This window comes from Oncorhynchus tshawytscha, linkage group LG01 (assembly GCF_018296145.1).
Source record: "Oncorhynchus tshawytscha isolate Ot180627B linkage group LG01, Otsh_v2.0, whole genome shotgun sequence".
In the NCBI taxonomy this organism is placed as follows: domain Eukaryota; kingdom Metazoa; phylum Chordata; class Actinopteri; order Salmoniformes; family Salmonidae; genus Oncorhynchus; species Oncorhynchus tshawytscha.
In genome coordinates this window covers 89,737,252-89,762,255 of record NC_056429.1, presented here as the reverse complement: position 1 = coordinate 89,762,255, position 25,004 = coordinate 89,737,252, and the positions used below count along the sequence as shown (strand labels likewise).

Here is a 25,004-nt window from a genome sequence, read left to right as displayed (position 1 = left end):
AGTGGGCTTCATCACCTTCAAAGCATTTCTTACAATCAGGTTGATTGTGTGGGTAAGACATGGATGATGGGTCCATTTAAACATTTTCATGGCTTTGGTTATGGTAGCTGCTTTGTTGCTAACACAACAGACCACTTTTCCATCTACTTGCCATTCTCTGGCCACTCTCAACAGTTCCTCTGCCAAGTTCTCTGAGGTGTGTCTGTCGCTGAACTCAAAGCAGTCCAGAAGACAGCTAGACATTGAAAAATCTTCAATGAACTGACATGTAACTGACATGTAAGAAGTGGTTACCCTTGATGTCTTGCAGTCAGTGGTAAGGCAAACTGCAGTAGCTTTTTGGACTCTTTCCCACACTGAAGCCTGTGTGCTCTCGTACAGTTGTGGAATAAGTGATTTTGAAAGAGTTTTCCGGCTTGGAATTGTGTACATTGGATTTAGACTATTGCTATAATTTCTAAAAACCTCTGTCCTCCACGATAGAAAAATGTCTGGAAATCGGTGGGAATCATTTTAATGCATGCACTATCAATTTGGCCTTGTTTTGTTACAGACATAGACATTGGCATAAACTGGTCCATAGAAGACTGTGTTGCTGTGGGTCGCAGAGTAGGCCTACTTGACTGAGTGGATACATCTCCACGTGTGGAGGTGCTGGCTCCACCAGTATCACTAGCAGGCCGGCTAGTTTCTCGAAGCTCCGCTACAGCTAGCTTCACAGTTGGGTGCACAGTTTGCATATGCCGGTGTAGGTTGTGTGTAGAACCGGCTTTATATGAGATTTTGTTTTGGCAAATTCTACACTGTGCTCTAACATTGTCTACATTATTAAAATGCATCCAAATGCTACTGTGCTTTCGACTCATTTTCAGCTGTTTTCACAGCTGTCCTTCCTCTCTCTCTCATCGGCTGCTAAGTGTGTGACTGTGTGAGTAGGCTCGGCCCTCCCTCAACAGGAACAACGGGTGAGGCTGTTAGTCTGAGCAGACAATCCGAACGAATGTGCGCTTGAGCGTTTAGGCCTATCATTTTTATTTTTTTTGCTTCTTTGAATTAGTTAATTCTATTCATTTAAATATTTTGATTATTCATATCTTAATTGTTTATATTTTTATAAATAGATTCGGCTCTTCTGATATGCGAGCCGGCTCCCAACGTTCACCTACAAGAGCTGGCTCGTTTGCAAATGACCCATCACTGGTCTGCATGGTCAATGCAGCACACGCAACAATGTTGATGACAACAACGCTGTTTTCACTTTGCTTTTTAATATAATTCCACTAGCTTTTTTACTGAGACTATTAGTTTGTGTTTCTTACATCAGCAAACAGATAGTTTCTCTTTCCTTAGCAAGTTGCCCTAAATCTTGTGAGACGCTAATTGTTAGACGCTAATAGCTAACTAGCTAATAAATGTACTGAGTAAGCGCAATTGTAGCTAGCTAATACTGCCTGATAATACCAGCGATGGTGTAGACCTAAATCAGCATGTTATTTGTGCAACAGTATCTTCTAAATCAAAGAGGAATATGCAAAGCAAGAATATGTTAGCTACATGAAGTAGCTAAGAGAAAACATGTAATGTAGCTAAAGCTTACAGGGTCCCCTGGGAAACAATCAACACTTTAGTACCTAACCTGTCACAATAACACCTCCCTGGCATTTTAATTTGTTGTGTCATGACGTTGCCCTCTTTGGGTACAGCAAGCCCCATCCCCCTCTCCCTGCCTCCTACAACTAGGCTGCTGTGGTCAGAGAGGTCGTAATTTCCTGGAAGAGATTGTCTCCTCATGGCCACAGTATAGAGACAGAGTGAAGTTTCATATAGAACAAAGTAATTTCTTCCACCTCACAGAACTTGAGGTCCGAACAACATTTATGTTCCGGATAAGGTATAAAAAAAATCAGTGAGGAATCCAGCTACGAACTGGTCCGTTTGGTACAAGTTTGTAAAACTCATGGGAGACGGTGCGGCCACATTACCATAACGCTGTTTATATAATAGCCTCAGATATGCGGTTTGCATCTAATTGTTGTATAAGATGAATGAGTGAGGATGATACTGTTTGTAAAATTGTGTAATGTGATTTTGGACTTTTTAATTAATGAAGGAAATTCCCTTTTGAGTTTAACTAAATCAGAGGACCGCCCAAGAGCCCAGTTACGGTCGGGCATCCTGGGACAGGCCCTTTTCTGCAATTCCGAATAAAACGGCGACCTTGAGAATTCCTCAATAGACCATGTTTTTCTCCATTACGAGAGGACAAAGGTTACAGACCATGTTTTCTCTCAATCACGAGAGGACAAAGGTTGCAGACCAGATGGCTAAATCTTTTAACCATACCACGCGGTTAAACTCTTAGACTACCGATACTGACAGAATAAGAACAAGTCTTTGATATTAATTACTAGTCTGCAGCTAGGAATTCGGTATCATTGGACGCGAAGAACGACAACCAAACATCCATTCTACAACAACATTAATGAATGTCACTGAACAATTAATTCTAACCACGACAGAGAGAGAGGACGGAAACTCTCCAATAGAAACTAACTTTTCAACAGCGATCAAGACGACACACTGAGCGTAAATATATATATTGATGGCAATTGTTCCCGAATGAGTGAGCAAAGGATTAGCATTCCAATTGTTATAATTATCAACTGTGTGTTGTCTTCTCAGTCGACCCCCACTTCCCTTTTGTACAACAAGCCGCCATGCCGGTTTAGCCCACTAGGGCACATTCCCTTAACATTTCTTGCAACAATATTTTCTTTGTTTGTTTGTTTATGCATTACTTAGTTAGTAAATAAATTATTTAAGACAATTTATGTATGGATGACTCATAGTGAAGACTGGGTTCGTGCAGATAACCAACAATTTACGACGTTTGGAATGAGACTAACGTGAGGTAAAGTAAATAATTCATTAATTCGAAGACTAATTGATCAGATATAAAACATCTGAAAAGATATATTATTGAATATTTTCCTTGGTGCCCCGACTTCCTAGTTAATTACAGTCACATGATTAATCACATAATACTAATTACAGAGAATCTTTGATAAAAACTAAAAGTCTTCATTTAATGGTAGTAAAGACATCTCAAACAACACTGTATTCAAAGTGCCCACTATTATATTCTAAATATAGAATTAGAATAGTCATTCTATTTCCATGATTCCAACAGATTTGCTCTAATTCACAAGTTAAATCGCAATTACAACATTTAGTTAAAAATACATCCTAGATTATTTTCCCATATCGTGCAGCCCTACGTGACAGTGTGGAAATGATCTCAATTGGTGTGAAGTACTTATATAAAAATACTTTCAAGTACTTCTTCAATTGTTTTTTTTGGTATCTGTACTTTACTATTTTTGACAACTTTTAATTTTACTTCACTACATTCCTAAAGAAAATACTGTACTTTTTACTGCATACATTTTCCCTGGCACTTAAAAGTACTCGTTACATTTTGAATGCTTAGCAGGACAGAAAAGGTCCAAATCACGCACTTGTCACGAGAACATCCCTGGTCATCTACTCCCTGGGCCTCTGATCTGGAAAACTCACTAAACACAAATATTTTTTTTGTAAATTATGTCTGAGTGTTGGAGTGTGCCCCTGGCTATCCGTAAATTGAAATTATTTATACTTTTCCTTTTGATACTTTAGTATATTTAAAACCAAATACCTTTAGACTTTTACTCAAGTAGTATTTCACTGAGTGACTTTCACTTGTACTGGAGTAATTTTCTATTAATGAATCTTTACTGTCACTCAAGTATGAGAGTTGGATACTTTTCCCACCACTGCAGTTGAGTTCAGGAAATGATAAAAGCACAGAAACTTGTTTTGGTTGAAGTTGAATTGAACAGTATAAAACAATCAGAATGGAGAAAGACTCATTGAAATCACTAAGAATGTACAGTTGAAGTCAGAAGTTTGCATACCCTTAGGTTGGAGTCATTATAACTCGTTTTTCAACCACTCCACAAATTTCTTGTTAACAAACTATAGTTTTGGCAAGACGGTTAGGACATCTACTTTGTGCATGCACAAGTCATTTTTAAAACAATTGTTTACAGACAGATTATTTCATTTATAATTCACTGTATTACAATTCCAGTGGGTCAGAAGTTTACATACACTAAGTTGACTGTGTCTCTAAACAGCTTGGAAAAGTCCAGAAAATTATGTCATGCTTTAGAAGCTTCAGATTGACTCAAATGATGTCAATTAGCCTATTGGAGGTGTACCTGTGGATGTATTTCAAGGCCTACCTTCGAACTCAGTGCCTCTTTGCTTGACATCATGGGAAAATCAAAATAAATCAGCCAAGACCTCTGAAAAAGAAATTGTAGACCTCCACAAGTCTGGTTCATCCTTGGGAGCAATTTCCAAATGGCTGAAGGTACCACATTCATCTGTACAAGCAATAGTACAGAAGTATAAACACCATGGGACCAATCCTATAACAGCAGCAAAGGACCTTGTGAAGATGCTGGAGGAAACGGGTACAAAAGTATCTATATCCACAGTAAAACGAGTCCTATATCGACATAACCTGAAAGGCCTCTAAGCAAGGAAGAAGCCACTGCTCCAAAACTGCCATAAAAAAGCCAGACTACTGTTTGCAACTGCACATTGGGACAAAGATCGTACTTTTTGGAGAAAAGTTCTCTGTTCTGATGAAACGAAAATAGAACTGTTTGGCCATAATGACCATCGTCATGTTTGAAGGAAAAAGGGGAAGGCTTGCAAGCCAAAGATCACCATCCCAACCATGAAGCACAGGGGTGGCAGCATCATGTTGTGGGGGTGCTTTGCTGCAGGAGGGACTGGTGTACTTCACAAAATAGTTGGCATCATGAGGCAGGAAAATATGGGGATATATTGAAGCAACATCTCAAGACATCAGACAGGAAGTTAAAGCTTGGTCGCAAATGGGTCTTCCAAATGGACAATGGCCCCAAGCCTACTTCCAACGTTGTGGCAAAATGGTTTAAGGACAACAAAGTCAAGGTATTGGAGTGGCCATCACAAAGTCCTGACCTCAACCCTATAGAAAATGTGTGGGCAGAACTTGAAAAGCTTGTGCGAGCAAGGAGGCCTACAAACCTGACTCCGTTACACCAGCTCTGTCAGGAGGAATTGGCCAAAATTTACCCAACCTTTTGTGGGAAGCTTGTGGAAGACTACCCGAAACGTTTGACCCAAGTTAAACAATTTAAAGGCAATGCTACCTAATTCTAACTGAGTTTATGTAAACTTCTGATCCACTGGGAATGTGATGAAAGAAATAAAAGCTGAAATAAATCACTCTACTTTTATTCTGACATTTCACATTCTTAAAATAGTGGTGATACTAACTGACCTAAGGGATGGAATTTTTACTAGGATTAAATGTCAGGAATTGTGAAAAACTGAGTTTAAATGCATTTGGCTAAGGTGTATGTAAACTTCCGACTTCAACTGTATGTGTTGCCACCCTAGGATCACTGACTACTCATAAAGCAAATGTAGAACTTTTATTATTCAAAAACAAAAAATACCGTCCAATTCTTTTTAAATACAATGATATAATATTTTGGCCATATCGTCCAGCCCAACAGGGACATGGATCAAACAAGGTCTGGTCTACAGGGACATGGATCAAACAAGGTCTGGTTTACAGGGACGTGGATCTAACTAGGTCTGGTCTACAGGGACATGGATGTAACAAGGTCTGGTCTACATGGACGTGGATCTAACAAGGTCTGGTCTACAGGGACATGGATCAAACAAGGTCTGGTCTACAGGGACGTGGATCAAACAAGGTCTGGTCTACAGGGACATGGATCAAACAAGGTCTGGTCTACATGGACGTGGATCTAACAAGGTCTGGTCTACAGGGACATGGATCTAACTAGGTCTGGTCTACAGGGACATGGATCAAACAAGGTCTGGTCTACAGGGACATGGATCTAACAAGGTCTGGTCTACAGGGACGTGGATCTAACTAGGTCTGGTTTACATGGACGTGGATCAAACAAGGTCTGGTCTACAGGGACGTGGATCAAACAAGGTCTGGTCTACAGGGACGTGGATCAAACAAAGTCTGGTCTACAGGGACATGGATGTAACAAGATCTGGACTACAGGGACATGGATGTAACAAGATCTGGACGACAGGGACATGGATGTAACAAGATCTGGACGACAGGGACATGGATGTAACAAGGTCTGGTCGACAGGGACATGGATCTAACAAGGTCTGGTCGACAGGGACATGGATAATGCAGGGATACTAAAGCAGATCTAGAAGACCATTTAACCAGAACAGCTTATCCTATTGTTTTCTCTAAACCTGTCAAACAAATTACATATTTTCAAATGCCAATTACAATTTTAAAAAATGACTAGAGTCACCCTTTGGGTTAATTTCCATCACCTTGTGGAGAGGAACAAGATGCATTATAGGCAGTGAAGAGCCATATTCTAATTCTAGCCTTTGGATATTGATTAAATGCTGCCCTCTGTTGGTTACCAATATGTTTACTGAGAGAATGCATCTGACATTTGGTTATTACGTAAAACAGAACCATTTCTGTGATCTCATACTGATCGAACAAATCAAAGTGTTTGCTCTCTTCTGATCTTCCTTTCACAGCAATATATTCTCCCTCATCATCACCATACACAATTTAAGACAAAGCTGGATAAGATGAGAACGCCTTCAATCACCTCTGTCTGTGTTTACTTCACCCTGCAATATCATACGGCACTGTGGACATCACGGAGAAAATAGAACAGAGGCTCAAAGGCGGTGTTTTTTTTCAGGAGCTTTTGGCTATATTCCCCAGAGGTTCCCCAGAGGAGGATGCACACTGATATCTAATGCTGCCTGCCTCAGCCTCTCCTCCAGGGGGCCCTGGCTATGAGGCAGAGGAGAGGACAGCAGAAAGAACCCAGAGGTGAGACAGGCTTACTTGATTGGAGCAGTGGGGTTTCCTTGACGTACCCTCCTCTGCTCCACGGTCATATAGTCCCACTTGAAGACCAGATTCCAATCAAATCCTAGAGCGGGAAAAACAGGTACTGATTAGGTTTTAAGGGATTTCAAGTAAACAAGAGTAGATTAATTTTGATAACAGGAAAAGCTGGTTGTCAGTGTTTGTATTTCTCTTAACACTACTATCCTTTTTACACACAATGCCTAACTGATAGGTATTATATTACACATCTGTGGCGTTCCCTCTATCTACATTTTTAGATACATTTTTTTTTTAACTAGGCAAGTCAGTTAAGAACAAATTCTTATTTACAATGACAGCCTAGGAACAGTGGGGCAGAATGACAGATTTTTACCTTGTCAGCTCGGGGATTCGATCTAGCAACCTTTCGGTTACTGGCCCAACGCTCGAACCACGAGGCTACCTGCCACCCCATATGGCTGTACATTACACTTCTCATAAGCCCTATAGTGTGCAGGAGCCATGGGAGTGCACAATGTAATCTGCCTATATCCCTAGACAAATCAATCAAATAGTTTCCATTCCAAAGGCGGTGCTTTTTTCAAGATTTATCACACGCTTATTCTCTCCTTTGCTCTCACACACATGCAGCCAACCAACCAGCCACTCAGTCAGCCAGTCAGTCCGTCAGCCAGCCACACTCCAAGAAACAGACTTCTTTGGCAGAAGGTGACAATGGGTACAGAGTGAAAACTGCCATGTGATTTTCCAGCCTGCCCTGGAGAGGAAAGGAAAGCTGCAGGTATAGATGAGTGGGATTTACCTCCTTTGAGATCGGCCGAGGCGCCTACGTACTGGAAGTTGTCCATGTTGATGACGTCGATGATGGGGGAAACAACACGCGTTTTGTCCTGTGGGAGAAGTAAAGAGAGAAAGATGGGACACAAATATGCAGTGTTCCACTAGATTATATTGAAATAAGACTCAGGGACTGAAATAATCAGTCAAAACCACCACATCATTTCACAACCAAGCACTAGATAAAAGCTGAAAAACAAATTACAGTCCAAAACAGATCTGTGGAGAGTCAAACGTTTGTCCACATATTCACTTAAATATATGAGCTTAACACAGCCAGAACACAAATAGATTTCCAAGAGGGAAGTATAAGATTTGCTGAGAGTGACATAAATCAGATGGATTGGATTATTCCAGAACTATTCCAAGTCTTTTGATGGAGCAGCAGAACTACAGCAGTGACTGTGTTCCATTGAAGTTTTGTCAAACCAATGGTGAGTTCGAGTAACATTTTTGGGGTCACATAATCATATTTATCAGATGTTATTGCAGGTGTAGCGAAATGCTTCTGTTCCTAGCGCCAACAGATCAGTGATATCTAACAATACACACACATCTAAAATTAAAATAATGGAATTAAGAAACATAGAAATATTAGGATGAGCAATGTCGGAGCCCGGAGTGTGTGTCAAATCAAATGGTATTGGTCACATACACATAGTTAGCAGATGTTAATGCGAGTGTAACGAAATGCTTGTGCTTCTAGTTCCGACTATGCCGTAATATCTAACAAGTAATCTAACAAATTCACAACAACTACCTTATACACACAAATGTAAAGGGATGAATAAGAATATGTACATATAAATATATGGATGAGCGATAGGCAAGATGCAGTAGATGGTATAGAGTACAGTATATACATATGAGATGTTTAATGTAGGATATGTAAACATTAATAAAGTGGTGTTATTTAAAGTGACGAGTGATACCTTCATTAACTCCATTTATTTAAGTGGCCAGAGATTTGAGTCTATGTTGACAGCAGCCTCTCTCTGTTAGTGATGGCTGTTTAACAGTCTGATGGCCTTTAGAAGCTGTTTTTCAGTCTCTCGGTCCCAGCTTTGATGCACCTGTACTGACCTCACCTTCTGGATGATAGCGGGGTGAACAGGCAGTGGCTCGGGTGGATGTTGTCCTTGATGATCTTTTGGCCTTCCTGTGACATCGGGAGCTGAAAGTGTTCTGGAGAGCAGGTAGTTTGACCCCAGTGATGCGTTGAGCAGACCGCACCACCCTCTGGAGAGCCTTACGGTTGATGGCGGTGCAATTGCTGTACCAGGCGGTGATACAGCTTGACAGGATGCTCTGGATTGTGCATCAGTAAAGGTTTGTGAGTGTTTTAGATGACAAGCCAAATTTCTTCAGCCTACTGAGGTTGAAGAGGCACGGTTGTGCCTTCTTCACCACGTTGTCTGTGTAGGTGGACCATTTCAGTTTGTCTGATGTGTACGCCGAGGAACTCAAAACTTCCCACCTTCTCCACTATTGTCCTGTCGATGTGGATGGGGTGGGGTGTTTCCTGCTGTTTCCTGTAGTCCACGATCATCTCTCCTTCGTTTTGTTGACATTGAGTGCGAGGTTATATTCCTGACACCACACTCCGAGGGCCCTCACCACCTCCCTGTAGGCCGTCTCGTCGTTGTTGGTAATCAAGCCTACCACTGTAGTGTCGACTGCAAACTTGATGATTGAGTTGGAGGCGTGCATGGCCACGTAGTCATGGGCGAACAGGGAGTACAGGAGAGGGCTTAGAACACACCCTTGTGGGGCCCCAGGGTTGAGGATCTGTGGGGTGGAGATGTTGTTTCCTACCCTCACAACCTGGGGGCGACCCATCAGAAAGTCCAGGACCCAGTTGCACAGGGCGAGATCGAGACCCAGGTTCTCGACTTTAATGACGAGTTTGGAGGGTACTATGGTGTTAAATGCTGAGCTGTAATCAATGAACAGCATTCTTACATAGGTATTCCTCTTGTCCAGATGGGATAGGGCAGTGTGCAGTGTGATGGCGATTGCATCATCAGTGGACCTATTGGGGCGGTAAGCAAATTGGAGTGGGTCTAGGGTGGAGGTGATATGATCCTTGACTAGTCTCTCAAAGCACTTCATGATGACAGGAGTGAGTGCAATGGGGCGATAGTCATTTAGTTTGTTACCTTAGCTTTCTTGGGACCAGGAACAATGGTGGCCAACTTGAAGCATGTGGGGACAACAGTCTGGGATAGGGATTGGTTGAATATGTCCGTTAACACAACAGCCAGCTGGTCTCTGAGGACGCGGCTAGGGATGCCGCCTGGGCTGGTAGCCTTGCGAGGGTTAACAGGTTTAATGTTTTACCCACGTTGGCCACGGAGAAGGAGAGCCCACAGGCTTTGGTAGCGGGCCGTGTCAGTGGCACTGTATTGTCCTCAAAGCAAGCAAAGACACTGTTTGTATTCGGTAAATGTTTCCGGTCGCCATGCCATGATTAAAAGTGGAGGCTCAGGCTTTCAGTTTTGCGCGAATGCTGCCATTAATCCACGGTTCCTGGTTAGGGGTTGTAATAGTCACAGTGGGTACGACATCGCCAATGCACTTGCTAATAAACTCGCACACATCAATGTTGTCTGAAGCTATCCGGAACATTTCCCAGTCCACGTGATCGAAGCAATCTTGAAGCATGGAATCCGATTGGTCAGACCAGCATTGTATTGACCTGAGCGCAGGCGTTTCCTGTTTTAGTTTCTGTCTATAGGCTGGGAGCAACAAAATGGATTCATGGTCAGATTTGCTGAAGGCAGGGCGCGGGAGGGCTTTGTATGCATCACAGAAGTTCAAGTAGCAATGATCCAGAATTCTGCCAGCTCGTGTCACGCATTCGATATGCTGATAGAATTTAGGGAGTATTGATCTTAGGTTAGCTTTGTTAAAATCCCCAGCTACAATAAATGCAGCCTCAGGATGTATGGTTTCCAGTTTACATAGAGTCCACCGAAGTTCTTTTAGGGCCAACGCGGTATCTGCTTGGGGGGGGGATATACACAGCTGTGACTATAATCTAATATAATTCTCTTGGAAGATAATGCAGTCGGCATTTGATTGTCAGAAATTCGAGGACAGGTGAACATAAGGACTTGAGTTCCTGTAGGTTGTTGTTGTTCTACACCGTGCATCGTTAATCATAAGGCATACACCCTTGCCCTTCTTACCAGAGAGATGTTTGTTTCTGTCGGCGAGATGCATGAAGAAACCGGTTGGCTGTACCAACTCTGACAAAGTATCCCGAGTGAGTCATGTTTCCGTGAAATAGAGAATGTTAAAATCTCTGATGTCTCTCTGGAAGGCAAATCGAGCCCTAATTTCATTCACCTTGTTATCTTGAGTTTGGACATTGGCGAGTAATATGCTAGGAAGAGGTCGATGGTGTGCTCGCCTTCTGAGTCTGACCAGTAGGCCGCTCCGTTTGCCTCTCATGGGTCGGCCTCTGGGATAAGATCGCATGTCCAAGTTGTGTGTGTGTGTGTGTGTGTGTGTGTGTGTGTGTGTATGGAAAAAGTCAAGGGGTCTGAATACTTTCCAAAGGCACTGTATGTGTGTAAAACTATGAAATAACACATATGGGATCATACAGTAACCACAAAAGTGTTAGACAAATCTAAATATATTTTATTTGTGAGATTCTTCAAAGTAGCCACCCTTTGCCTTGATGACAGCTTTGCGTACTCTTGACATTCTCTCAACCAGCTTCATGAGGTAGTCAGGAGTGCCTTGTTTCAAGTGAATTAGTGGAATGTCTTTCCTTCTTAATGCGTTTGAGCCAATCGGTTGTGTTGTGACAAGGTAGGGGTGGTATACAGAAGATAGATTTCCAATAACTTTCTTCAAGTGCAGTCCGAAAAAATCATCAAGAGCTATGATGAAACTGGCTCTTATGAGGACCGCCACAGGAAAGGAAGACCCAGAGTTACATCTGCTGCAGAGGATAAGTTCAGTAGAGTTACCAGCCTCAGAAATTGTTCAAGTTACAGACACATCTCAACATCAACTGTTCAGAGGAAACTGCATGAATCAGACCTTCATGGTCAAATTTCTGCAAAGAAACTACTACTAAAGGATACAAATAAGAAGAAGAGACTTGCTTGGGCCAAGAAACACAAGCAATGGACATTAGACCGGTGGAAATCTGTACTTTGGTCTGATGAATCCAAATGTGAGATTTTTTCTAACCACCGTGTCTTTGTGAGACGCAGAGTAGGTGAAAAGATTATCTCCGCATGTGTGCTTCCCACCGTGAAGCATGGAGGAGGTGGTGTTATGGTGCGTTACTGGTGACACTGTCTGATTTATTTAGAATTCAAGACATGGCTACCACAGCATTCTGCAGCAATACGCCATTCCATCTGGTTTCAGCTTGGTCAGACTATAATTTGTTTTCCAACAGGACAATGACCCAACACACCTCCAGGCTGTGTAAGGGCTATTTGATCAAATAAGGAGATGGAGTGCTGCATCAGATGACCTGGCCTCCACAATCAACCGACCTCAACCCAATTGAGATGGTTTGGGATGAGTTGGACCGCAGAGTGAAGGGAAAGCAGCCAACAAGGGCTCAACTCCTTCAAGACTGTTGGAATAGCATTCCAGGTGAAGCTGGTTGAGAGTGCCAGGAGTGTGCAAAGCTGTCAAGGCAATGTGTGGCTACTTTGACAAATCTCAAATATATTTGGATTTGTTTAACACTTCTCTGGTTACTACATGATTCCATGTGTTATTTCATAGTTTTGATGTCTATGGTACACACTGACCTCTGCCACCCTTTCCAGGAGTGGTTCCAGCCAGTGCTCATTACACTCGCAATGGCTGTCCAGGAAGGTGAGAACACTGGCAGTGGCTGTGTCGGCCCCTCTCACCCGTGATCTCATCAGACCTGTGGAGGAGTAACACGCCTGATGCTCTTATCAATATGTCATCTACAAATACACAATGGTTTATTCATGTGTGTCATTTCTATGTATACAGTACCGGTTCGTTGAAGTTTGGGATGTGCTTATCACAATCGTTGGCTACTCATATTGAAATATTTATTCACATTTAAACTTTTCACATTATTAATATAAATCTTAAAAATACCCCCTGATTAAAATGGTTAAATTTACTTTATACATTTTAGTCATTTAGCAGGCACTTATCTAGAGCGACATTATCCGAGTGCATTTTCATACAGAGCGTGAAATTATAAAATTGTATGTTTTTAATGACTTGGTTTGAAGCCACGTGGTATGTTTTTAATGACTTGGTTTGAAGCCACGTGGTATGTTTTTAATGACTTGGTTTGAAGCCACGTGGTATGTTTTTAATGACTTGGTTTGAAGCCACGTGGTATGTTTTTAATGACTTGGTTTGAAGCCACGTGGTTGAGAGGGGGAGAGTTTGGTGTGGTATTGGTTGAGAGGGGTAGAGTGTGGTGTGCTATTGGTTGAGAGGAGCAGAGTGTGGTGTGCTATTGTGGAGTTGTAAAAGACAATCAGTTTTGCACAGATAGCAATAATGAACAGAGGACTGCAGCCAAGTCTTTTTGACCTAATATTCATTCCATTGGAGAGCACACAAAGCACTTTCCAAAAATATACTCTTCATTGTTTTGGAGTGTATATTTTCTCCACATTGGCCCCAATAAACATGTTCAGAGGTTTCCTTTCCTAGCCCTAATGATCCTTCTCTGCTGTTAAAAGTGGCAAATCACTTCAGTTGATTTGATTAGGGTACATGCAGCGTTGGACAAGGTCAAGGACAATGGGCATCAAATACTATGATGACGACTAAAGCCTGACCAATCATTTTCAAAAAGCAGTTTTTATTCCTTCAAATGCATTTCCCATTTATACACTCACCTTCTCGTCGATCGTTTCGAAGAACCCGGATCTTCTCAATTTTCCCCAACAAGGCTCCATCTTCAGCTGAACCACGAGACACAACCCTTGGTTACTAAAATAAACCATTTATATACATATACACGTCAAATAAACATCTATATAGGACTTATAAGGGCTTTATGAAGACTTATTTTCAGCCTTAACAGTTATGTTTCATTTAAAGCGTAACCAATGGTTTACTTAGTGGCCCTCTAGTGACACCGACACTGTCTAACAGACAACTCTAGAACGACTCAAAGATCGCGTTACTCTACTTCAAAAGGCTGACGGGTACAAGAGACCTCTATGAAAACTCAGGACGGAAAGATGAATGATAGGTGTGATGCCTGAGCTGGAGGCATGTGCCCTTAAGGGTCACCCAGAGTTTAGAGGGACGGAGCCTGAGAGATGGTTCAGGACAGGGGCTTTAGTTTACAGACCGGGTGGCGAGGGAGAGAAGGACCTGGAGCCTGTCAACCAGTGCCAGTACTGATCCAGAGTGACAGAGGCACAGGGCAAATGAGAGAGTTAAGACTCAAACAGCAACTCACGGTTGTCACTGTAATCATCAACCAGGATTATCTCCTTGACAAGGTGGGGGGGACTCTTCTTAAGAACACTGGAGGGGGAGGGAGGGCAGAGGAGAGGGTTAGACATGGGTTAGCATCTCCAGGTCTAGTCTGTCAGAGAGAGAGTGAGGGTGAGGGTGTGTGTTCACCTGACCACGGTGCGGAGCAGAGCTGAGCGGGCCTCATTGTGGAAAGTGATGATCACACTAGAAGCAGGCAGCTCTGTCTTCCACTGTTTATGCCGGCAGCTGAGGGAGAAAGGGAAGACAAATTCATTAGGACACTGAAAACAATCAATGGCCAAAAAGGACCAATTATCTGCCTTTAAAAGAGAGAAACAAGGGTTAGCTGGTGTTGTGTGTTCCAATACGCTGGTTGAATAACTTTAGCTTTGATGTTGAAATCTCCGGGCCCCCCCAAAAATAGGTTACAGATTTGTTTTTAAAGGTTACACACTCTCGTGACGTTTGGTGAAGCTGTAATGGAAGGCAAGTCTTGCTTGCGTAAATGATGGCGCCTCAGACCAGACAGATTTCAATATGACAGATGAATATGACAATATGACTAATCCACTAGAGCCCAATCACCAGCAGCTACGGGTATGGGTGAGAGAGCGCAGCGACTCCCCATGTCAACGCCATTGACACGGAGTGCCCACGATGAGCCTCCATGGAGCGAGAGCGAGGGAGGGAGCGAGAGACAACACTAGAGTAAGATTGTGACATCAATCAATGCTTCCTACAGGAGTTACAAGACATGACACGTCTCTACCTTTTTTTTTAGGAGAACTAAAGGAATAAAATAGCTGGCCATAGTTCCCAGAGCAGAGGTCAACTATGATACCACCTGGGCCTAGAGAGGACCTCCTAAAGCTGCTGGATCGATGGATGCCTGATCTACTTTACAAACAGTACCTGAACCACACACAACTTCAGTAGTGGACTATTTAGTGCCCCTGCTGATCACCAGCAGGTCTCCCCTTAGACCATGACCTACCGCCTGCTGTCTCCTACCGTAATCAAGTTAGGGCTCTTAGGGGAACTACATTGACACAGACTGAGCAATTGTTTTTTTTAACCTTCCTTGGAGATGGTGTTTTCTGCCTACCCAGTCTGTCATAAAGAGGTAAACCGTCTATAACATGTTTGAGATGACACGTAGTGGGTGTAACATGAAACGGAATATGGGAGTTTACAATGTACCGGCAAGGCTCCGGCATTTTAAATATATATGTATTTCACTATGTTTCCATAAGCGTACAGTGTAAATTCCAGATCCTGCTCCAGATACCTGTCAGTGGATATGTCTAGGCACCAGATATGGATTCAAATATTTGTAATTGAAATAATACAATGTATTATTTCAATTACCTTCACATACATTTCAAAGTAATTTGAAAATACAAATATTTGTATATTGGAATGTATTTGGAAATAGATTTATATTTTATACTTTCCAAATATATTTTCAAATTCAAATAGTCTATGTATTTGAACCCAGGTCTGGTTAGTCTTAGGGGTATATACTGTAATTTCACATACCCAGTATTTCTAAGAAATTATTGAAAAAAAAAACTTCAAATACACACCAGAGAAGAATAAAAAATAAAAAAAAACATTAAAAACGCATGTATTTGAATCCAGATCTGGTAGGCACTATAACACGATGGCACTGAAGAGGCCATTTCCTTTGAGGTACAGCCTGTGCCTGACTCGAACATAGCACATGTACACCCTCCACAGGATGATTCCTAACCTACATTACTGTTAGGACTGCATTCACATTAAAGTAAATGCTTCTTTGAATGGATGTAAAGTGGTCAAGTAAACCAACCCCGGCTTAACCAAGCCCTTGACACCGGATGTGTACCAAACAAACTGCGGCCCTTTTCTTTGCACAGACAACATCATACTTCATGTAATGTAGCTCCCTCTGAGCTGCGTAATAGAAACGAGGTGTCAGTAACAAGACACTGTGGGGAGGGGATATGAAAGACTAGACATAGTTTGAAGACAAAACAAGCACGGCTGATGAGTTGCTTTGTCTAGCCTAATGCCTGGTCCTTCGGTGGCCTCTTCACGTGCACGCCATGCAGCGCTTCAATGCGACCCTCTCACATTTCTCATGAAATATTCATCCGGCAGTGTACACCGAGAACACTTCATTAGAATGGGAAACAGTGGCTAAAATGCCAGACAACGGTTAGAATCCCCGCTGGGTCGACAGACGATACATAAAACATTCTCATTAAGACCCGTAGCCTCCAGCAGGCCTCCTGCCATCCAAGGTAACGCTCTGTCTGAAGAGTAAACAAGAAGCCAAGCAATTTAAGCTGGTCTAAAAAAAGGACATTGAAATAAAAAGCCTCCATTTTGATTGGCTCTAAACAGACACACGGCTCTGTTGTGACGAGAATCAGGAGTAATCTCCCACCTAAGTGTTTGATGGTGCCTGGCAGACAGCCGCAGGCAGAGCAGAGATGGGGAAGAAAGGAAGCTGAGCTGAATTTAGAAAACCGAAAGAGCTCTCGCTCACATCAAACAGTGATAGGAAACTGATAGAGAGTTGTACAGAAAACGTCACTGATGTGACCATATGTCTAGCACCTTACATACAGTACAGTAGGGATAGTGGTACTTAGGCAGGGAGTAATCTCAGAAACTCAGAACTAAAATTGTGCGTATTGCGTCGAATGCTCGACTAAGTTCTGGGGGTACTAGGAAGCAGAGCGGAAAGCAGGACAGAAGCTCCACCCCCCCATTCTTTGCAAGTTTCAAGGTCAAGTCTATGGGCCAAATGTCCCCTCGCCATGGCTCAGGAGGTGTATTAACAAATAAAATAGGTGAGACATCTTCCACTGGTGCCAAGAAAGAGTCCAGGACAAGAAAAAACAACAGTTGAGTTGAAATAAATCCTAAAACCATTTGTACTAATGGTACTGTAGTAGACATGGTTCAGACACTCGGGGTAACCTCCCTGTGGCTCTGTAGACACAGCTCACATTGACATGGGAATAAAAGAGCTTCAAATGTATTGAAATATATGCATGTAAATGTTGGGCATATTGTGGGTATCTTTCACTTGTCTGCTAACCATGTCAGCCAGAGAAACTTTGGGAGAGCTCAAACTCTCAGTGAAGACAACACTTTCAAAGACACTGGCCTAATCATAATCATCATCAACCAATATATACAGTCAATATGTTTTTCCCCTAATCATACCAAATTAGAAATGTATTTTATGTCAACTATAGAGGAAACGTATCCTTGATTCAAATACACTGACTATCACTATGGCCATATATGGTGAACCAGCATTAATTTAATCCCCAGATACTTCAACACACATACACACAGAGGAGCCAAGCTGGTGAGGCAAACAAATCAATGTGCCACCCCCAGGCATTGATATCAATCCACTATGAATACAGAGACCTCTGCATGAAATAATTTTTAACCAGAGCACATACTGTGATCCTGGCACAGTGACAACTGAGAGATACAGTTCAATCCCCTCCTAGAAGTTACCGCTCTCTACAGACACAAACAAGGGAAATTAAACAAGGGAAATTAAATCAGCATGCGGTACCTCTGGAATAAACAAATCAATCACTGTGAATTCTACCCCATTTCCATGTTAAAACTAACAGGACAGAGTGAACGCTGAAAGAGTGCATTTGATATGGAACAAATTAAAGACTAGTGTAGTTGTAGCATTCATCACAATACTCCTTTTCACAGCAAAGACAGAGGAGAGAAGACAAAAAGCTGAAATATAATGTTCACATTCAGCCTGGCTGCTTTACCCCCAGCCTGGTTCCTGGTGACTGCTTTACCCCCAGCCTGGTTCCTGGTGACTGCTTTACCCCCAGCCTGGTTCCTGGTGACTGATTTCCTGGTTCCCCCAGCCTGGTTCCTGGTGACTGATTATTCCCCAGCCTGGTTCCTGGTGACTGCTTTAACCCCAGCCTGGTTCCTGGTGACTGCTTTAACCCCAGCCTGGTTCCTGGTGACTGCTTTACCCCCAGCCTGGTTCCTGGTGACTGCTTTACCCCAGCCTGGTTCCTGGTGACTGCTTTACCCCCAGCCTGGTTCCTGGTGACTGCTTTACCCCCAGCCTGGTTCCTGGTGACTGCTTTACCCCAAGCCTGGTTCCTGGTGACTGCTTTACCCCCAGCCTGGTTCCTGGTGACTGCTTTACCCCCAGCCTAGTTCCTGGTGACTGCTTATTTCCCCCCCCAGCCTAGTTCCTGGTGACTGCTTATTCCCCCAGCCTGGTTCCTGGTGACTGCTTATTCCCCCAGCCTGGTTCCTGGTGACTGCTTATTCCCCCAGCCTGGTTCCTGGTGACTGCTTATTCCCCAGCCTGGTTCCTGGTGACTGCTTATTCCCCAGCCTGGTTCCTGGTGACCTTTACCCCAGCCTGGTTCCTGGTGACTGCTTTACCCTCAGCCTGGTTCCTGATGACTGATTATTCCTCAGCCTGGTTCCTAGTGACTGATTATTCCCCAGCCTGGTTCCTGGTGACTGATTATTCCCCAGCCTGGTTCCTGGTGACTGATTATTCCCCAGCCTGGTTCCTGGTGACTGATTATTCCCCAGCCTGGTTCCTGGTGACTGATTATTCCCCAGCCTGGTTCCTGGTGACTGATTATTCCCCAGCCTGGTTCCTGGTGACTGATTATTCCCCAGCCTGGTTCCTGGTGACTGCTTTACCCCCAGCCTGTGCTCATCCACTCGAGGGGCAGTGGAAATGACGGGCTTGAAAGAAGCTGAGCAGGAGGAGGATGGAGAGCACTGCTAGCCAAGACTAAACAACAGCAAGTTTAAGAGATTGATTCATCATGTGCCATTATAGTTGGCAGAGCAATCCCAAACAATACATGTCTGTAGCCATATCTAACTTCAATTACTCAGACAATTTATTTATTTTACCTTTATTTAACTAGGCAAGTCAGTTAAGAACTAATTTTTATTTTCAATGACGGCCTAGGAACAGTGGGTTGTTCAGGGGCAGAACGACACCTTGTCAGCTTGGGGATTTGAACTTGCAAGAGATACAGTCCAACGGTTACTAGTCCAACGCTCTAACCACTAGGCTACCCTGCCGCCCCACAATACAGACAGACCCACAAAGAGAATGCTGTCAATTAGCATTTCCAGTTATGCAGGATGATTGAAATGCTTTGACATATATGACCAACATACAGTTAACTGCCAAAATAAAGGAAACACTTGAGAAAAAGCAGGACACAAAGTACACCAAAAATACAAAGTATGTGGACACCCTTTCAAATGACTATTTCAGCCACACAGGTGTATAAAATCGAGCACACCGCCATGCAATCTCCATAGACAAACATTGACAGTAGAATGGCCTTACTGAAGAGCTCAGTGACATTCAACGTGGCACCGTCATCGGATGCCACCTTTCCAACAAGACAGTTTTCTGCCCTGCTAAGAGCTGCCCCGGTCAACTGTTAGTGCTGTTATTGTGAAGTGGCAACGTCTAGGAGTAACAATGGCTCAGCCACGAAGTTGTAGGCCACAAAGCTCACAGAACGGGACCGCCGAGAGCTGAAACACGTAGCGTGTAAAAAACATCTGTCCTCGGGTGCAACACTCACTACCAAGTTCCAAATTGTATCTGGAAGCAGCGCCAGCACAAGAACTGTTCGTCGGGCGCTTATAGAATGGATTCCTTGGCCGAGCAGCCGCACACAAGCCTAAGATCACCATGCAAAATACCAAGCATTGGCTGGAGTGGTGTGAAGCTCACTGCCATTGGACTCTGGAGGAGCGTTATCTGGAGTGATGAATCATGCTTCACCATCTGGCAGTCCAACGGACAAATTTGGGTTTGGCGGATACCAGGAGAAACGCGATCTGCCCCAATGCAGTGCCAACTGTAAAGTTTGGTGGAGGGGGAATAATGGTCTGGGGCTGTTTTTCATGGTTCGGGTTAGGCCCCTTAGTTCCAGTAAAGGGAAATCTTAATGCTACAGCATACAATTACATTCTAGACAATTCTGTGCTTCCAACTTTGTGGCAACATTTTGGGGAAGGCCCTTTCCTGTTTCAGCATGACAATGCCCTGTGTAGAAAGTGAGGTCCATACAGAAATGGTTTGTCAAGATCGGTGTGGAAGAACTTGACTGGTCAGAAAACAGACAGGGGGTGGTGTGGGGTTGGAGGGCACAGACCTTCCTGACCAAACATCCTGCATACCCACCAGTCATAAACCACAGGCGCTCATGGGAAACATATAGTGGTGTGGCTAAATGCTTAGTGTATGACACATGAATGAGATAGTCAAGTCACATGCTACAACTCAAGAGTATATTTTAGGTACTTTAAAGAGCCACTGAACACACTGATTGGTACGTGTTTTTCTGTTGCTAATTAGAAAAAATTGATTTTAGTCTTGGAAGTGTGTTTCCTGACCGATTCCGCCTTTGTTTAAGGATGTTTGTCCTATTTCCCTTCTTCAAAATCCCCAGAATGAATCAAAGATAACTCCAGAAATATGTAATAATGTTGACGTTTTCACCAAGGATGTTTTAGTTTGACATCTAACTAAGGTGTCTGGTGCACTATTTCTAAAGTTCACAATTGCGTGACGTGTCGTCTTACGTAAACAAAGTCAGAGCTGCTGAGCGGGTCTGTCTCACTATCTATGCTATTGGATAGAGAGCAATCACCGCAGCTGTTCACCCCATGTCAGTGGGCAAATGGACATTGTCAAATCAAAACCTTAATTTACCCGTTGTGACGCATATATGTTCCAAACCCTATTTACACACTAGAATAACTGTTTCGGACTCATATCAATGCCTCATATGGATGCCACATAGGCAGTTTTCAAAAGGGATTTGTTGCTTTTTAAAGAGTCATTAACGTCTTTGCGGAGACGGAGTTGAGTAATGTCAAACTCCAGGCACAGACGATCATGAGAGATGGTGAACTCCGTGTTAGCTAAGACCACCACAGGCCTTCCCAAACCATAACTCACTGGTGAAATAACTCATACTACAGCGCTCTCCCTAGTGATGCCAAAAGTACCTTCAGTTGGATATGTCAAGTTCATTCTGGGAACAACTACTAACGTAATGTCATGACATTTCCCTCTTTGTGTACAGCGAGCACCATCTTATCTTCAGACCATGCTTCTCTCCATTACGAGAGGGCTAAGGTTTGAGTAGAGACCATGCTTCTCTCCATTACGAGAGGGCTAAGGTTTGAGTAGAGACCAAGCTGAACTCCATTACGAGAGGGCTAAGGTTTGAGTAGAGACCAAGCTGAACTCCATTACGAGAGGGCTAAGGTTTAAGTAGAGCCCAAGCTGAACTCCATTACGAGAGGGCTAAGGTTTGAGTAGAGACCAAGATGAACTCCATTACGATAGGGCTAAGGTTTGAGTAGAGACCAAGCTGAACTCCATTACGAGAGGGCTAAGGTTTGAGTAGAGACCATGCTTCTCTCCATTACGAGAGGGCTAAGGTTTGAGTAGAGACCAAGCTGAACTCCATTACGAGAGGGCTAAGGTTTGAGTAGAGACCAAGCTGAACTCCATTACGAGAGGGCTAAGGTTTGAGTAGAGACCAAGCTGAACTCCATTACGAGAGGGCTAAGGTTTGAGCCCATTGCTGAATTCTTAACCATTCCACGTGGTTAACTCTGAGGCTATCGAACCGACAGAATAAGAACAAATCTTTGATACTAATTACTAGTCTGCAGCTAGGAATTCGGTATCATTGAACGCGAAGACCGACAACCGCCGAAACATCTATTCTATAACGACATTGCTGAATGTTACTCTGAACTATCCATTCAAACCATGGCAGAGAGAGAGGGCAGACAAACTTTCCAACAGATATCAGGACGACACACTGAGCGTAAATATATATATATTGATTGCAATTATTCCCGAATGAGTGAGCGTTCATGTGCAAAGGGTTATCATTTCAATTGTTAGAATTATCAACTTTGTAGTGTCTTATCTCAGTCGACCCCCACTTCCATTTTGTCCACCAAGCCGTGATGCCGGTTTAGCCCACTAGGGCACATCCGCTATCATTTCCTTGTAACTACATCTACTGTTTGTGCATTTCTGTGATTATTTAGTAAGTAAATAAATTATGTAAGACAATTGATGTATGGATGACTCAGTGAAGACTGGGTTCGTGCAGATAACCAACAATTTACTACGTTTGGAATGAGACTAACGTGAGGTAAAGAATAATTAATTAATGAGAAGACTAATTGATCAGATATTAAAATATCAGAAATTGATTAGGAAAATTATAATTTTGTAATCTGAATATATTCCTTGGTGCTCCGCCTTCCTAGTTAATTACATCTACCTGATTAGTTAATTGATTTGAATTGATTTGATAAACTACAAATAAGTCTTAAGTTTAATGATGCCAAAGACACAACAGTAAGCAGCACCAATAACTTTTCTTTTTAGACTTGAATATATTTGTCCTGCAGCTCAAGGAACAACCATAATCAAGCTACTAATTAATCTAGAACAGCAGACAAGAATGTTTGTCAAAGACCAGCAAAAATGTAATGAGAGACGAACAGGAAAATTATGATTTAAAAAAACAATTTAAAAAAAACTTTGGATGGTAAAAAAAATGCCATTTCATATTTGTTACTGTCAAATGAACAATTGCCAATTTGCATTTAGATATGCAGGTACAGCATGGGAAGTAGAGACAACAGCTGTGAGTACACAGACATATTTGACTCACACCATAATGATTATTTTGAATAATCAGGCTTTAACTGCAGCCAGCAATGACATACCTATGGATTGACTTCCAGGGAGTTTTGTTTACTAACCAGTACCCACCCACCAATATATTTACATCAGTCCGGTGGGACAGCGGGAGAAAGTGTTTTCACAGAGTGGCAGAAATGCTTACCTCAATATATTAATTCGTGGCCACTGAAGAACACTGCTGTCAACATGACCCATGAGCATTAATGGTGGAGAATATTGATCAGATGTCATGTTATATTGTAGCTAAATCAAAATGGTGTACCTCAATCAACATTGCTTCACTGCCTGCTACATCTGGCAAATGTCATATTTGGTCCATGCTCAGAAGAATAGCACGAGGTGTAATCTCACGAGTCGACATGTACTGTACCAGCTCTATAGAGAAAACCATGTCTCCTGTGCCTACCAGATCAGTTCCCATTTAAAAGGAGTACTAGACTTACCTGGCATTTAAACCCACCGCTGAGGGCCAAAACAACAACTCATAGGCTTACTCAAACCATATGGATTTGGCCCTCCTGTCCCGATATCTTGGCAGGGATCGTGCCCAGGTCCCCGGGAGCACAGGAGGGCCGACCAGCCCGGAGAACAACCAATTGTACCTTTGACCAGCGCTCCTTTGGCTGACATGAGGGAGCCAACGTGACAGATAAAGCAGAGGAGCAGGGGAGACTCCTGGGCCCCCTGAAGACATTGATCAGAATGTCAGAGGGAAAGCTACTTTGTTAGAGCCACCAACCACTCCCTCTCATTAGCGTTCCAACACATTGGCCTCTGTGCTCCCCCTCTTCAATTGTATCCACTTCCATGTATCACGGTCTTCGATATTTCCTCTTGTAACACGCTCTGTTCCACAGGGCCAGAAGGCCTCAAACACAAAATGCACTAACTGTAAGTGGCCCTGGATAAGTGTGTCTGCTACATGACTAAAATGTAAATGTGGGATGAATGGGCATCAGAGATCAAAAGGGGCACTTCCAGTTCAATATTATATGCACTATTGGGGAAGTCCCTGGGCACCTGCCCTAGTCACAGCAATTTCCCTCACAAAAGGACCCACACCCTCCATAAGAGATAAAGAATCCATTATACACAGGGATAAATCTCATGCTTATTCGCTTTGCATTGTCCGATATTCAAACGTTCTGGATATCTGAGGGTATAAGAGCGAGGCCACAGAGGTTTCCACAGGCAAATAAAACAGCAGAGTGATTGTCTAACTGGATGATGAGTGACATGATTATGTGGTAATGGAGGAAGCTCTTCCAGGGTGGGCTTCCTGTTATCTGAAGGTTCTCCCTGGAGTATCTAATATCTATTGACCAGGGCCTGGTTTCCCGATAGCGATGGAAGTCAGACTTACGAGTGTTTTAATGAGGCATCTTTCCTACAACCGCTGAAGACGTAACGTGTTTCCCAAAACGCCACACAGAGAGAACGTTTAATAAATTAAATAGATTGAGCAAAAATTTGACTACAATTCGCAAAATAGAACTCAAATTGATTGAACATGAAATGTATTTAAATATGATTGAAATATATTTATATTTTAATGCATGCATCTTGTTTTCATTTGTATTTGTTATGGATCCCCATTAGTTCCTGCCTAGGCAGCAGCTACTATTCCTGGGGTCCAGCAAAATTAAGGTAGTTATACAAATTTAAAAACATTACAATACATTCACAACACACTGCATGCCCTCAGGCCCCTACTCCACAACTAACACATATCTACAGTACAAAATCCATGTGTAGGTGTGTATAGTGCGTATGTTATCGTGTGTGTGTATGCATGCGTCTGTGCCTGTTTGTGCTGTTTCTCTCCTGAGGTGCTGGCCTGCACCCTCAACAACCACTGTGATTATTATTAGCCTTTCTAGAGAGTTTTTCCTAGCCACCGTGCTAGGAAATTTGATTTGATAATAGCCATATCTA

At 42.9% G+C, this 25,004-nt stretch overlaps 1 protein-coding gene across 1 annotated transcript in view; it reads right to left on the bottom strand.

Moving 5' to 3' along the window:
* LOC112259988 (polypeptide N-acetylgalactosaminyltransferase 2-like) overlaps positions 1-25,004 on the bottom strand; it is a 127,858-nt gene that overhangs the window by 8,943 nt on the left and 93,911 nt on the right. The window contains exons 4-9 of the mRNA XM_024434752.2: positions 14,429-14,527; positions 14,262-14,329; positions 13,690-13,755; positions 12,604-12,725; positions 7,782-7,869; positions 6,974-7,061 (exon numbers count right to left, since the gene is read on the bottom strand). Of these exons, the coding sequence (XP_024290520.1) occupies positions 6,974-7,061; positions 7,782-7,869; positions 12,604-12,725; positions 13,690-13,755; positions 14,262-14,329; positions 14,429-14,527 (531 nt within the window). The remainder of the gene's footprint in view (positions 1-6,973; positions 7,062-7,781; positions 7,870-12,603; positions 12,726-13,689; positions 13,756-14,261; positions 14,330-14,428; positions 14,528-25,004) is intronic.